Raw genomic sequence first — 14,134 nt, forward strand, 5'->3', positions numbered from 1 at the left:
CTAGCACAGTGTTACTTTTATAGTTTATCATGGGATATTGCCTGAATAAAGGCATGAGGCCAAGTACATGAAAATTCTTAGTTTACGACACTTGTCACTTTCTCTATTAGTGTCGTAATTCACTCTTTTGCCCAGGCATTTCCAACTTGGTCTCTCCTTGTCCCAGGTGCTCTCAGTTTCAACCCTGTCTGCCTGTGGGGCTGCCACCAGGCTTGTGGGGAGGGGGTTCCTGTAGGCTTCACGGACACCCAAAGGAGGGAGCAATCAGATCACTGGTGAAATAAGTGCTCGGTAAACATCTGGAAGGACTCCCAATTTTGGGTGTGTCCTACCTTACCTCTGAGGGACAGGGGGGCCAGGCCTGGTCCTCCTCATCATGAAGGCAATAGGGGGCAAGAAGTGGGAGCGAGGCTGGTATATGGTTCTCTCTTTTCTCCCTCTGGCCTCTCTGGAATGGCATTTTGAATGGCAGGACAGTTTAGCTGAGGTAGTTTGGGGATCTGGGAATGGGGGTCTAGGAATGAGAGTCTCTTTGTGTGATTTGAGAGCTATTAGGAGCCTAGTGTCAGACCCAAGGAGAGGAAGTGGTTTGGCTGGTCAAGGCTGTGAGGGACAGGAGGAAAGGAAGGACCCTGAGGCTTCCATGCGGTCAGAATTTGCTCTGGGGGTTGGAGGCCTGGATGTGGTGGGAGGAGAAGTCAGGGAGGAGAGGAGTCACAAAGAACGCAAGATGGCAAAGCAAAAAAATCTGTGTTCCTTAGGAGAAAAGAGTAATGAATCCAAAGTACCCAAGCCCAGTTCTTTCGAGGTTCAGGCTGAGTTGCTTGTGTGTGGCCTGGAGCTCATCACTGCTGACTTTACTGTCTTTTACCTGAAGAAGTTACCACTGGAAACTGTCCGGAGGCACAAACTGAGAATAAGCAAATGTCTAGAACATTTCACAGTTTTTAGGTCAAAGTCCTACCTCCCGGATGACTTAGAGTTTTTCCTTGAAGTGATTGGACTTGTACAGAAGCACTCTAGTTAAGCAACTGCCTGCTTTTTAAACTAAAATCTTGATTGCAAATATACAATTACCTCAAAACAGTTTTCAGACTCTTGCTGGCTCATCAAGAAAAAGATTAATCACTGGAAACTGGCTTGGGACAAGGCTGGGAACCGCCTGAGGACCTGGAGTCAAGGTTCCTCTTGCCATGGTGGAGGGGCTGGAAGAAAGCTGCCAAGGTCCTGGCTTCTGCAGGGAGTCCTTCCCTCCCTGTTGTTTTATTACCTTTCAACTACTTATAATCTAAGGCGAAGTTGGTTAGTGCTAGTTAGAAAGCATTCTTAAGTGGTTTTTGTTAGATTTTTTTGTTACTGGAGATTGAATAAGGGCATTTGACCACTGAGCCACATCCCCAGCCCGGTTTTTGTATTTTATTTAGAGACAGGGTCTCATTGAGTTGCTCAGAGCCTCACCAGTGAGGCCAGCTTTGAACTCACGATCCTCCTGCCTCAGCCTCCCAAGCCGTTGGGATTACAGGTGTGCGCCACCATGCCTGGCTACATACTTAAATTTTTATACCAGAAATTCCAAAGTCAGTAGAAGTAGATTTATTTAATTTGTGAAGAGCTGTAGGCTAAGAAGAAAAGTTATACTTAAAACACAGCTATAGCCTTTCAGATTCCCCCAGTTTTGATTTCAGTGTTTCTGTGGCATCCAACACCTGCCACTGTGGAAAGACTTGTTTTTTTCAGGTGCTGGAGATCAATCCCAGGGCCTCAGGCATGCCAGGCAGGTGCTCTACAGCTGAGCTGCACCCCATCCCCAAGAGTGGAGTTTTTTTATTTTGCTTAAGTAGGCTACTACTGTGTGCAACTGTTGTATGTTCTGAGAAAAGAAAATGAACCTAATCTTGCTACCATTAAATTACTAGCACTGAGTACAGTATCTGTCACATAAAAAAAGGTTCAATGAATAACTGCTGAAAGAAAAGAGGGAAGGATGGATGGACAGGCGAGGGGGGTGGTGCGAGGGAGACAACCACACACTGGAGCACCTTCAACACTGTCTAGATTGGCCATAGTGGGCAGGGTAGGCCATGTCTATACTAGGATTACTCAGTCTGGAGCTCGGGATGGCCACTGAGGTACAGGGGAGGAGGAGCAAGGCTGAGTCATCTGCCCCCTCTTAATGTAAAGCTTTGAAATTTATGACTAACATCTGCTATTCATCATAAGCTACTAATTTTACCTTCCTAAGCAATTCCTTTTATTCTTGCTTGACAACACGGATTCTGCCTCACCATCCCTTCCTTGCCTAAGGCCAGTCGGGGTCTGTCTCCCTGCCCCCTACACATGTCACTGGATCCAGAGATAGGAGTTACCTGCTCATTAAGCTGTATGACCTGTGTTTCTAAATCTTTATCAGATTTGGATGCTGAGCCACTGGAGGAAGCCCTTTTGGCAGAGGAGGGGCGAGAAGGTGTGGATCCCGGTTTAGATGCTGGACTTGATTTAGCTGCACCTGAAAGCAATCAGAACAAATTATAAACATTGGCGACATTAAACATGGATTTTTAGATATCTTGTTTTAGATACAAACCAAGTGCACTAAAAAGCAAAAGGGTTGCAGCGATCCCTTCCCATTACAAAAGGGCCACAAAAATGCTTAAAATTACACAAAATGAATCCATAATGTCATTGTCTTGGGCAACTTATTTAATTTTTATGAGAACAGTTTCTTTCCCAAGGAACAAGGGATGTATGTTCTAGGCCCTTCTCTCTCCAGAGATAAGAATAATAGTTACAAAAAAAAAGGGTTTTAGAAAATCTGAAATTACTACCTTGAGTTTCTACAACAGATTAACACTTTGGAAGAAACATTGAAAAAGAAGAAACATGAATACAAACTTCTCTCTTTTAAAATATCCCCTAGCTTCAGTCACCGGAAGAGTCTAGAAGCAATGGCATCTTCCTAGCAGTGAGTACCCTGATGCCCAAATCTTAATTTCTAAATATTATTCTGCAACAAAAGGGCTTCTTGAGAAATGGCTGATCCAGGGATGAGGAAATGCACAAGGTGAGCCTAGGACACCCTGTACCAAAAAACAGGGATGTGCTCAAGGATTATTATCACAAGGATCCAGGGACCAACCTGAAGGAGTCCCAAATGGCCACACTGAGGCAATTTGAAGAATAATGGCTGTAACTCACTGTAATACATTACTTAAAAACTCCTCAGCTCATAATGGGAGGGAGAAGAAAGGAGGACAAAGAATAAGATCTTTACAGAACACCATCAGTAAAAGTAGGGAAAAAACCATTAGAACTAGAAAAATCACAATTTTGTAACATCCATAGCTAACTCCAAAAGGCTTGTCCAGTGGACAGTAAAATATCAGATGAGAGACTTTTAGGGACCAAGACATTCCCACATATCAAGGTATTATCATTTAAATTATTTACTACAAAAGGGGACTGTGCCCTTTAAGTTCTGGGGGTCAGTACCTTATCCAAGTGATCCCCCGAGTATCACATCAGGAAGACCTGGCCTGTCTTGTGATCAGCTCATAGTGGACTCAGTCTAGAACACGGCACAGACATGGGAATGGCTGTAGCCAACAGGGAAGTACGAGGTCCATGCAGAGAAGCTGTTGTGCTTGCGGGTTAAGAACTTCTGGACCATTTCTGGGGAGTCAGTCCCCTTCCCTTTTATTCTGAACAGGGAGAGGGCAGCTCTGTTTTCCACCACTTCACTGGAGTAGGTGCCCTCCTGTGTGCTCCTCTGCCCCATTTGCCACCATAGTCCTCTACACCCTTCCCTTCTATAAGGCTCTTGAAGGGCAAGGAACATGTTTTGTTCAATTTTTGCCACCCCAGTGCATCACACTACGCTTGGCTGAACACACATTTGGTGAAGGAACAAATGTCTAAATAAATACATGAATGAGCAAACAAAACATGATTATGTGGTTTTCAATTTTACAGTTTATTTCCAACTTCACAGTTTCCGATTTTTCTATTTTCTAACAGATTAGAAAGACACAAGGGGTCATAAAGGCAGGTATGTGACAACAGTTACAAGTTTCAACCAATACCCTAATTACAAAGAAGCCAACAGGAAGACTATAAAATTTTTATTTGTGTGTCTTCAGGTGCCTGGAGTCATTAGTTACAGATGCAAGTTACACACACACCCTTGAGAAGCACCTCAGTATTATAGCTTTCAAATACCACCCCTCTGTTCCAAAGGAAATAATGAAGACTCTTCTTTGAAAACACCGGAAAATGGCCAATACACTTTTAAAATAAAAGTATTAAATTGGGAATGACTTAAGGAAGTGTACATATTTAAAGGGTCAATCCACAGGGACCTGGAAACCTCACCTGTACATGAGGGTGTCCCAAGGAGTCTAGAGAACTGTGGTTTGTTAGTTACTGAAACACAGCTGCAACAGCTGCAAGGACCCCTCTTCTCTGTAGGAGCCCACACAGAACATTCCTGGAACATTACTTCTGTCTTCCACTGCGTAGGTTCTCCAACCGACTGGGTAAAGCAAACAATGTGGAGGGACAGGCACAGGAAGCAGGACAGTATGACTGGGCCAGAGCCCTTAGAAGGCAGCCACCAGACTAGGAGTGGGTGAGGGCACTTCTGGTTCCTTCTTATGAGCAATACATCCCACCTAATATAAAAACAGTCCAAGAGCAAGTACTGCCAACACCTATGACCAATACCTTCTTTTAACAAATACGTATTTATTAAATGCCCATCAAAGGCCATGTTATGGACATTTCTAAAATGACTAAGATATAGCCTCTGCTCTCCAGAAGCTCACCTAAGAATTCCCAGGCATGGCACCCCGAACCCTCTTGGGAACAAGGCAGTGTTCTGATCCCAGGATGGTCCAGTGTGATTTGGGCTGTGTTCCCTCTGATGAAAGCCCCTGCCTCCTGCTCCCTCCCCATCTACTCTGAATGACTAGATGTACCACCCTTGAGGTCTCCGCTTAGAGGTTGCTTCCTCTGGGGTACCACAGTGCCCAGAACTCCTTCCCCAGAGGTCACACCAACCACCATGGTGTAATTGTTCTCTGATGCTCACTTCTCCCACCAGGCACACGCCACGATGCAGGAGTTCCATCTGTTTGCTGTCCACTCCACATCCCCTGGCGAATGTCTGACCCAGACACACTCCATAATGGTTTTAGAATCTGCTAAATGACTCCTAGCAGAGGCATCACTCCAGCTAAAGATACCATGCAAGCTGGAGGAGTGGGAAGAGCCAGAAATACACAAAGAAAACCAAACCAGAGGTGCCAGCCTCTGACAGAGATCCCTTCCTTGATCTCCTTTCAAGATCACCTTGGGTTTTTATGCAGGCCCCTCACATGGGGAATCAGGAAGACAGGCTGGGAGGGCTGGTGCTCTAGGAGGGAGCAGGCAAGTAGTTTGTGCTGGGCTGTCCCCATTTCCGCTACACTCACTAGCCTCTTCTGAGGGAAACAGCCCATGGAAGGAAGGAGCTTCCCTCAAGCAGGTGACACGCTTCTCACTCTGGGAAGTTCTTCATGAGTGACTCTGGTGTGGCTGGCTGCAATGACCAAGCTTGGTCATGAGACTCACTCATGTTCTTATACTCTGCCTTAAAAATAGGGAAGAATCAGAAGCAGAATGCTTGGAAAATAGGGCTACCTTATGTTTTCAGGATATCTAATGCAGCTTGAAGAAAACTGAACTATTTGGAGAGAAGAAGGGATCATGGCAGGCCAATCTCCAGGCATGGCCATTATCAGGTGAGTGGAGGAAGCTGGCTGGTGAGACAGGGACAGGGGTGACACACTCTACTCAGGTGGGGCTGCTGTAGTTCCTGATGCTCGTGCTGTTCCTGCCACACAGCCTCACAGGGAAACTTCCATGAGGAAGCACATCCCTGCTATGGAGAGAGCCCAACTCAATATAATTTGTGTGGGTCTGACTTTCTCAGCTGCTGCAGTTCCAGAGTCTAGGCCTTCAAATGTCATCTGCGGGGCTGGGACTGCAGCTCAGTTGTAGAGCACTTGCCGAGCACGTGGAAGGCGGCCACCTGACGGCCAGGTGCACAGGGTCCAAGTGAAGGTAAGACCTAAAGGTAGTACCAGGATTCTGCCTCACCTGTTCAGGAGCCAGGCCAGGAGCACAGAGGACACACCTCATGCAGGCAGAGACATACCTGGCTGCAGGGCCAGGTAGGTCACAATGGACCTCACAGGCTACTGTCAGGTGCCACTGCAGAGGGACATGCCCTGAGGTACTGGGTTTGATCCTTAGCACTACATTAAAAATAAATAAATAAATAAAGGCACTGTGTACATCTACAACTAAAAAATATTTTTAAAAAATGTCATCTGTTTCTCGGATCTCATATGGTCAGCTGGGGCTCAGGGCCTCGGATCTGTCCCACTGGCCCATGTGGATGCCCCTTACAGATGCCCTGAGATGAGAAGGAGGGCATTAAGTCTGCCTGGGGGTTCTCACTGCTCTACCACCTTACTCACAGGGATGGAGGAACAGCCTTCAGTGTCCTGCATGGTGACACGATGCAGGATGAACACAAGGAGGAAAAATTTAATAACTTTAACTAAGTAATGAGTATTTGACATTTAAAATTAGGGGGGCTTGGAAATTCTGATTATGTTGGAAAGAAACTAATCGAGGGAAATAAGTGATAAGTGAGGATATGGCACTAGCTAATTGTACATTTATGTCTTCTGAATAAACAGGAAAAATTTTTCTTTCTTTTTTTTTTTTTTAAAGAATTCAGGGTTAAACCAAAAGCTCATCTTCAGAAGAATGAAAGGGAGCCCTTCAAACATCACAAGCTACCATTTGACATGGAAGTAACTTACCCCTCCGGTTGTCACATAATTAGCACAAAGAAATGCTAACTGTAAAAAATATCAAAATGAAATCTTTTGACCTCCTTATATTTACTGTTTTTATCTGCTGTATAGGTCCTGCTATCTCATTTCAAATAATCACACTCTGGAGAATATCTAGCTTCAGGGGCCAGGTAGTCTTTTCCCATTTACCTGGGCCACTATTATAAAGATGTTATTAGAAAGTTTATCAGTGTCAATAAATTTAACATTGATATCATGCTTTTATAAAAGCTAGTGTTTATTTTATATAAGCTAGTGTTTATATTCCAGTACTGCGAAGTGACACAATAATGTCCTGTATAGCGTCCAACACTGGTTTTAGAGACGGAAGTCCTCAGTAGCTGCCTTCTTACTTCCCAGAATGCCCCGCTCTCCCAGGGATCCTGCTTATTTCTGTGCCTTCCCATGCCTCTTTCCTCAATGGTGCTTATGCAGAAAACCATTTAGATAATTTAAATAACACAAATATATTGATATAATTTATCTTTCCTTAATGGTGCTTATGCAGAAAACCATTTAGATAATTTAAATAACACAAATATATTGATATAATTTATATAATATTTTTTAGAGAGGGCAGCTACTCTGGCTACAATATGGATTTAGATTTTTTTTTTCAGTTATCAAACATTTCAATTTTTTTTCAAGCTGCATTTGATGATATCCTGAAAACATAATTAGTGGTAGCCCCGTTTTATAAGCAATTGTTTTGCCCTCAAGCTTCTCTCTCCCTCCTCAATTTTCCCTTTCAAAACAAAAAGGAGTTTCAGAAGCAGAGGAAAATAGACATAAATTTGTAAAAGTCCCTGTAATTCTCTGAATTTACCCACTGGATATGGACACGATTTACATGGCCAGTCTCTGAGCAGTCTTGTCTTAATTAATGCCTTTAGGATTTGGTGCATAAATATGATTCTAAGGCATTTTAACCATAGTTATAAAAAAACAGCCGAGTGAGTGGTCTGACTCACTGCCTTAGTGAAGCCCAAGGATCGCTGTGTCTAATGTCAATAATTAGTAGTTTGCTTCATGTTTATGGAAAAGGCTACATTTGGGGCTGATGAGGCTCAATGGATTCAGAAGGGTGAAGTAAATAAAAGCACTGTCTTGGTTTTAACCTTGGGGCCAGGGCTCTGATAGAATTTAGAAATTCTCCTCACATAATTTACTAGGTTCCTTTTGCCAAAATCATAAACAGAAGAGCTAAAAATATGACATTAATACTGTTGACAAGAACCACAGAGACATTAAAAACATGAGCGCGTGCGCACGCAGGAAGCCACTGCTCTTCTGGTCATCCTCAACGTGTCTGCATTGAGAGACTGTTCCTCTCCCCACTCCACCCCCACCCCCTTCTCGTTCACTGAAACCCCGCAGAACTGAAACTGGGGAAAAGCATCTGGGCCAGACTGATGAGAAGAGAGTTTCCACAAGAAGAGAACTTATGGGGACTTACTCAGTGACTGACTTCAGAGCCATCAGACTGCATATGAGTGACAATTTCTACACAATTCTCATTACTGTAAATTGACATAATAAAGACTTGAGCCTTTCCTTAAAAAGTGGCTCTAGACCTTCATTTTGAATACTCTGTGATCTGCTCTGAAGGCAAAAACCCAAAAACAAAACACACACACACACACACACACACACACACACACACACACACAAAACCCGCCTTCGTGGCCAGAGTTTGGTCCTAATGGAGCTTTAACAGGGTTCCAGGATCCTGGTTCAGAAGATCATTAAGAGGGCATTTCTTTTATTTTGAAATTAGCAGTTCATGGCCCTATGGCTCTGTCCTTACCTATGCAGCCAATGGCAAAGTCAGGCTATTCTTTTTCACTACTTTAGTGTCAGCTCATAAAAGTGGGCAGCTTGGGCTGGCTCTGCACAGCAAGCATGAGCCATGAACCACATTGGCATGGGGATGAAGACCTGGCATGGGACTGAACTCCTTCAACCCACCTCCAGGGAGGCAGGAGAGTGGGTAAGAGTGGGGCTCTGCCCTGAGGCCTCCACAGGAATCCTGGCTCTGTTGTTTGCTGAGTGGGCTGACTTTTGTTGCCATCCTGCTTGCTTTAGGTTTTTGGTAGGAATAACAAATAGTGTCTGCTCCCCAAACTTTGGAGGAATACTTGGAAAAGTCTTTTACAAAAGCCTGGCACATAGTAAGTAAGTGCTCAATAAATGTTGGCCCTATCACTATTCTCATTAGCAAAAGAGACTTGATTCAACAAATGGTGCAAAAGAACACTGGCTTCCCAGTTCTAGACACTAGCAAAAAAAAAAAAAAAAAAACTGCTAATAAGGAAACGAGACTGACTTTTATTAAAGAACAAACACAAAACTTCATAAAAACTGATGGACCTATAACCTATCAGTGGGCTCCAGGGCCTAGGATCCCCCACTCCATGTACTCTTTGATGGTACTAAAAATCAGTGGTTGCTCTAGCTCAAGTCTCTGTGCTCCTTCTTAAATTACTTTGTTTGTTAGTTTGTTCGTTCATTCATATGACAAATATTGATCAAACCCCTACTATATACCTGGCAAGTTAATAGGCACTGGGGATAAAATAATGAAGTAAGCATAAAAGATGCCCATTCATGTGGCATTCATGTTCTAATAGGGGGATGGAGACAATAAACAAAACACAATAAATTAATAAGTGACAGAGAAAAGAAGAAAACAGTGCTTTGGGAAAGGGAAAAGCAGAAAACGGAGCAGGGTAGGGTAAGGAGAGTCAGGATGGAGTGGGTAGGAGGTGATTTTACATAGGACCTTGGTCTTCAGTTTCAACCACTCACTCAGATCTGAGGGGCTTCCACAGGCCACATTCGTGTGAGTCTGCTCAGAATGGAAGTCAGGAGCACCTAGCACCAGCAAGGTAATGTCAGGTGCTTCTCTGGGTGGAAGTGTTTTAGCAGCCTAGCAAGGAAGTGAGAGGCACTAGACAGGATCACCCTGGCTTCAAAGTCTCACTCGTCACAGAGGCCAACAGCTCTTGTACCAACTCCAGGATCACTACAAGGGATAGGACAGAGGCAAGAGTAATCCTTAGGTCTTCAAGGGTGTGATGAGGACGTTAGATCTGAACCAAGAATTGAGGGAGGTAAGGGAAGTGACAGCCAGGTGCACAGTAGTCCAAGTGAAGGAAAGACCTAAAGATAGTATCAGGATTCTGCCTCACCTGTTCAGGAGCCAGGCCAGGAGCAGAGAGGGCACACATCATGCAGGCAGAGACATACCTGGCTGCAGGGCCAGGTCACAATGTACCTGTCAGGTGCCAGTGCAGAGAGACATGCCCTGAACTGGTTTGAAGAGGCTCACTCTGCCTGCCAGGTGGAGTACAGACTGCGAGGGCAGAGGCAGAAAGAAAGGCCAGGTAGGAGGCTGCTGCAGTCAGTCCTCTGGGTCTGCACAGGATGAGTTTTGTTTTTGGTAAAGTTGTGATGGTTTTAAAAAACCCTATTGTATACCCCCACAGATGTATAGCCGCCATATGCCCATCAATTTTACAGTCTCTGTGTTGCAACGTTAACAAGAGAAAACAAAGAAGACATTTTCTGCAATCAATAGCATTTGCCATTGATTCCAAGGGGAGGGCTGGAGGAAAAACAGGCAGGGCTAAGGGCTATGAGTCAGCCTGTGTCCCTCCCAGCCAGCGCTCAGGGGTCACCGCACAGCACAATAAAAGGGCTTGCCCCGTGAGAGCCGAGCAGCAGGGCAAGCTGCAGGCCAGGGGCCTCTGGAGGGTGTGGCTGCTGCCGCAGAGCCATCAGAGCTCTGGGGACCCTCCGGACCCTCTAGGCTGACCAGGTCCTACAACGGGCAGCAAATGGAAGCGCTCACGTACTGAGTTACTTCTGCCCTGCTTACTGTCCCTGCTGGGGATGATGTGCTTATTTTTAGCCATCATGTGATTCTCCAGTATTTTCCAGGCTCTACTTGAGTCACTCTGGTTTCAGAGAATTTTTCATAGGGGGAAAAAAAATTCAGGAAAGCACATTTTAGAAAGGCTTCGATCTCAAAAATTCTGACTCTTAAGTAGTTATTTCAATCTGGTGTGATTTTTTTTTCAATCAACTACTGGCTTATCATGCCTCTTGTGCACTTTGATAGAAAATTAAGTAGATCTGAAACATATTACATACCAAATCTAATGACTGCCTGAGTTTAGAATCTGATTTTTAATTGTTCTCAGCAACAGAAATGGTGAGGATCCCTTTAACTCAATAAAACCCACATCTCAAATCCTAACAGTGAGATCAGGAGCCCCTTGCCTTTTTATGGTGGAATCACAGCCCGGCACACTGAGCAGCCCACGGAGAACAGACACACACAGGTACTGCCATGAAGATGTCACCCTGGTGCCACCTCTGGCATGTAGCACTCACGTGAGCAAGAAGCTTACCAAGCAAGATGGCCATTTTGAGGGAGCCCAAGTACTTGATTACTTTATGACATATAGTCCTTTAACCTCGGTCAGAGTGCCCGTCGACACGCAATGCCCCTGTTCTGATGGTGTTGTGCTCCAGCGGCACCATCCGTCCCAGCACCCAATCATGGTCTGCGCCCACACAGCAAATCAGAACTGGAAGTGAGAGCTGGGAGCAGGGCCACTAGAGTCACCCGCTCTCCTTTACCTGAGTTCTCTGCTTCCCCAACCAACAGTCCAGCTGGGCATGAGTGGATCTTTTGTCCTTGGTCTCCTCCTGTCCCCTACTTCCCATAATCATCAAGCTGTGATCATACCTTCATAATCCACCTGGCTACCACCTTCACTTAGGCCACCTCTCCTAGGTGGCTTCCTAGTCTTCTGAATTGTAAGTGTACCCCTTCGAATGCCTTCTCTATAAGGTGGAACAAATTCCTGCTTAAAGCTTTTAAAGACCTTCAACAGTCTCCACTATAAACTCTGTAAACCTCTGTGACCAAAAGACTCTAAAGGGACTCCCCCAACCCCATTCCAATGACCTCTGCTTCCTGGTCTTAACATATTTGTATAATAGTCTCTCCTTGAGGGGGTGTGTGGGAACCTGTGACTGGTTCTACACAACAGAGGTGGTGGGAAGCCACTCACACCAGCATGTTACGATACACACGCCTGTGTCTTGCTGGTGAACATGCTGGTGAGACCTTCTCCACTAGCCTTGAAGAAGCAGCTGCCACAAGGTAAGCACTCTGTCGGAAAGCCCAAATGCAAGGAGGGAGGAGTAGTCTCTAGGTATTGAGAGTAGCTTCCAGCAAGAAATGAAAGCCCTGATCCTATAGCTGCAAGGAAACTGTCAAGTATTTGGGAGCCTGGAAGTGAATCTTACCCTAGTTGAGCCTCTGATGAGACCAGAGCCCCAGTGGACACTTGCAGCTTGGTGAGACCCTAATGCAGAAAGCCCAGCTAAGCTGTGCCTGGACTTTAGTATTTGTAAACACATGTATGTTGTTTTGTGCTGCTAAGTTTGTGATTCTCTGTTCCTTTTAAGGTAATAACAAGGGTCCTGTTTGACTCTGCAGCCCAGTATCTCAAAACATCCACACAGAACAACTTGCACTTCACTGAACAGAGCACATTCTCTTGAGTTCCACATTGTTTTTTTCTGTCTGGAATGCTTGTCACCACACCCTTTATCTGGCTAACTTCTACTCATTCCTTAAGTCTTAGCTGAACTTCACTTTTCCCAGAAACCTCAAGAAATTATGCAAGACAAGTTTAGGTAGCCTTCCTATGCTCCCCAGTCTCCAGAATCCCTTGCAGGCCACAACAAACATTGTTGGAAGACTAAACGAACGAATGAGAATTCAAGTAAAGTTTTCACAAAAAGGACAAGGAAAACCAAGAAGTAGGACACATTTATCCTTCTAACAAATATTTTCTGAGCTCCTGTGTAGTGTGCTGTGACAGTGTTATGGTGCAAGGTGCTTCTCAGGTGATGGAGATGGCTGGAGAGACTTCAAAACCAGCCACAGGGTGGCACGATCCAAATGAACGCTGTCAGTGATTCCAGTTAAATCAACTTGACAGACAGCACATGAGAGCCTCTGGGTCAGCAGGGCAGAACTGGGGCTTACCGTTTAGTTTATCCAATTCAAAGAAATTCCAGACAATTCCTCAGGTCAGAACTGTTTTATATTCTGCCCAAAATACCAAGTGACAAAGAAAGGCACTGATAATAAAGAAAAATAGGTTCTTGGGCAATCTGTGATATTCTGCTCAAGGAAACTGAGAGTGACTATTGTATTAGTTTCTTTTGAGAAGTGACAAGGTTTCCTGTCAAGCTGAAAAGCAAAACAGCAACTTATTGTACCTTTTAGAGAAGGGGGCTGGCCCAGCCAGGACAAGGGGTTGAGCTGCTGAGTCAGCAAACATTTCATACCCAGGGAGCGGCCACGTAAGAATGACCCAAGGCCTGTCGTGAAAGGACCCGTGCTGCTCTAAAAGGACTGGAGCCACTGCTTCCCCTGGTGCAGAGGGGACAACAATGGAAGCCACCAGCCCTCTCCGCAGAGCGCTGTGTGAGGAATCAGGAAATAATGCCAAATTTGTCTCAGGGGCTTACTCTTCACTTTGAAATCCCTCGGACCATTTGTCCAGAGAAATATATGAATTGAAGGATTAAGAAACCAGAGATTAGTAATCCTACTAATCTGGGGCTCAGCCTTCTGGGCTTTATCCACATTTCTGCTTTAGGGCTGATAAGAGACCTGGAACAAGCAGCTTCACATTTCCTTCATTTATAAATGTAGATAAAATACAGCAACTCTTTCTCATTCCAAATCCTATTGAGAGGATGAATGGGAACGTTTTCAAACTTTAAAAATTTATTTTAAAAAAGGTAAATGCCCCACCAATAGCAGGGTGTGTGTGCTCTGCTGTTTCAAGGATCAGTGACATTGAGTGCTTTTCCTTTCCTCTTTGCACCCTGCAATTTGAATTCAGTTTGTGAAAATTTACTGTGGTTCAATACAGTGCAGGGAGAAAATAAGAGTATTTGTCATATTTGAGAGGCAATATAATCAAATGGTGTGGGCTCTGGAATCAGTATTAGGCTTCAAATTTTGAGTACCCTACTTTTAGTTACCCTGGTAAATCACTGAACCTCTCGGGCCCTTAGTTTTCTAGATTCTAAAATTATAATTGTATCTTTTAGGATTGTGGTAAAGCTAAATTGAACTAATATACCAATCAAGTGCTTAGAATAATAGTTGGAACTCAGTATGTGCTCAATAAATA

At 44.5% G+C, this 14,134-nt stretch overlaps 1 protein-coding gene across 4 annotated transcripts in view; it reads right to left on the bottom strand.

Annotated features, from left to right (window-relative positions):
• Positions 1–14,134, bottom strand: part of Mapre2 (microtubule associated protein RP/EB family member 2) — a 153,711-nt gene that overhangs the window by 12,569 nt on the left and 127,008 nt on the right. For all 4 annotated transcript variants that reach the window (XM_005325577.3, XM_021726542.3, XM_005325578.4 and 1 more), the window contains one exon: positions 2,367–2,506. In XM_005325577.3, the coding sequence (XP_005325634.1) occupies positions 2,367–2,506 (140 nt within the window). The remainder of the gene's footprint in view (positions 1–2,366; positions 2,507–14,134) is intronic.

This window comes from Ictidomys tridecemlineatus, chromosome 13, assembly GCF_052094955.1.
Source record: "Ictidomys tridecemlineatus isolate mIctTri1 chromosome 13, mIctTri1.hap1, whole genome shotgun sequence".
Classification (NCBI taxonomy): Eukaryota; Metazoa; Chordata; class Mammalia; order Rodentia; family Sciuridae; genus Ictidomys; species Ictidomys tridecemlineatus.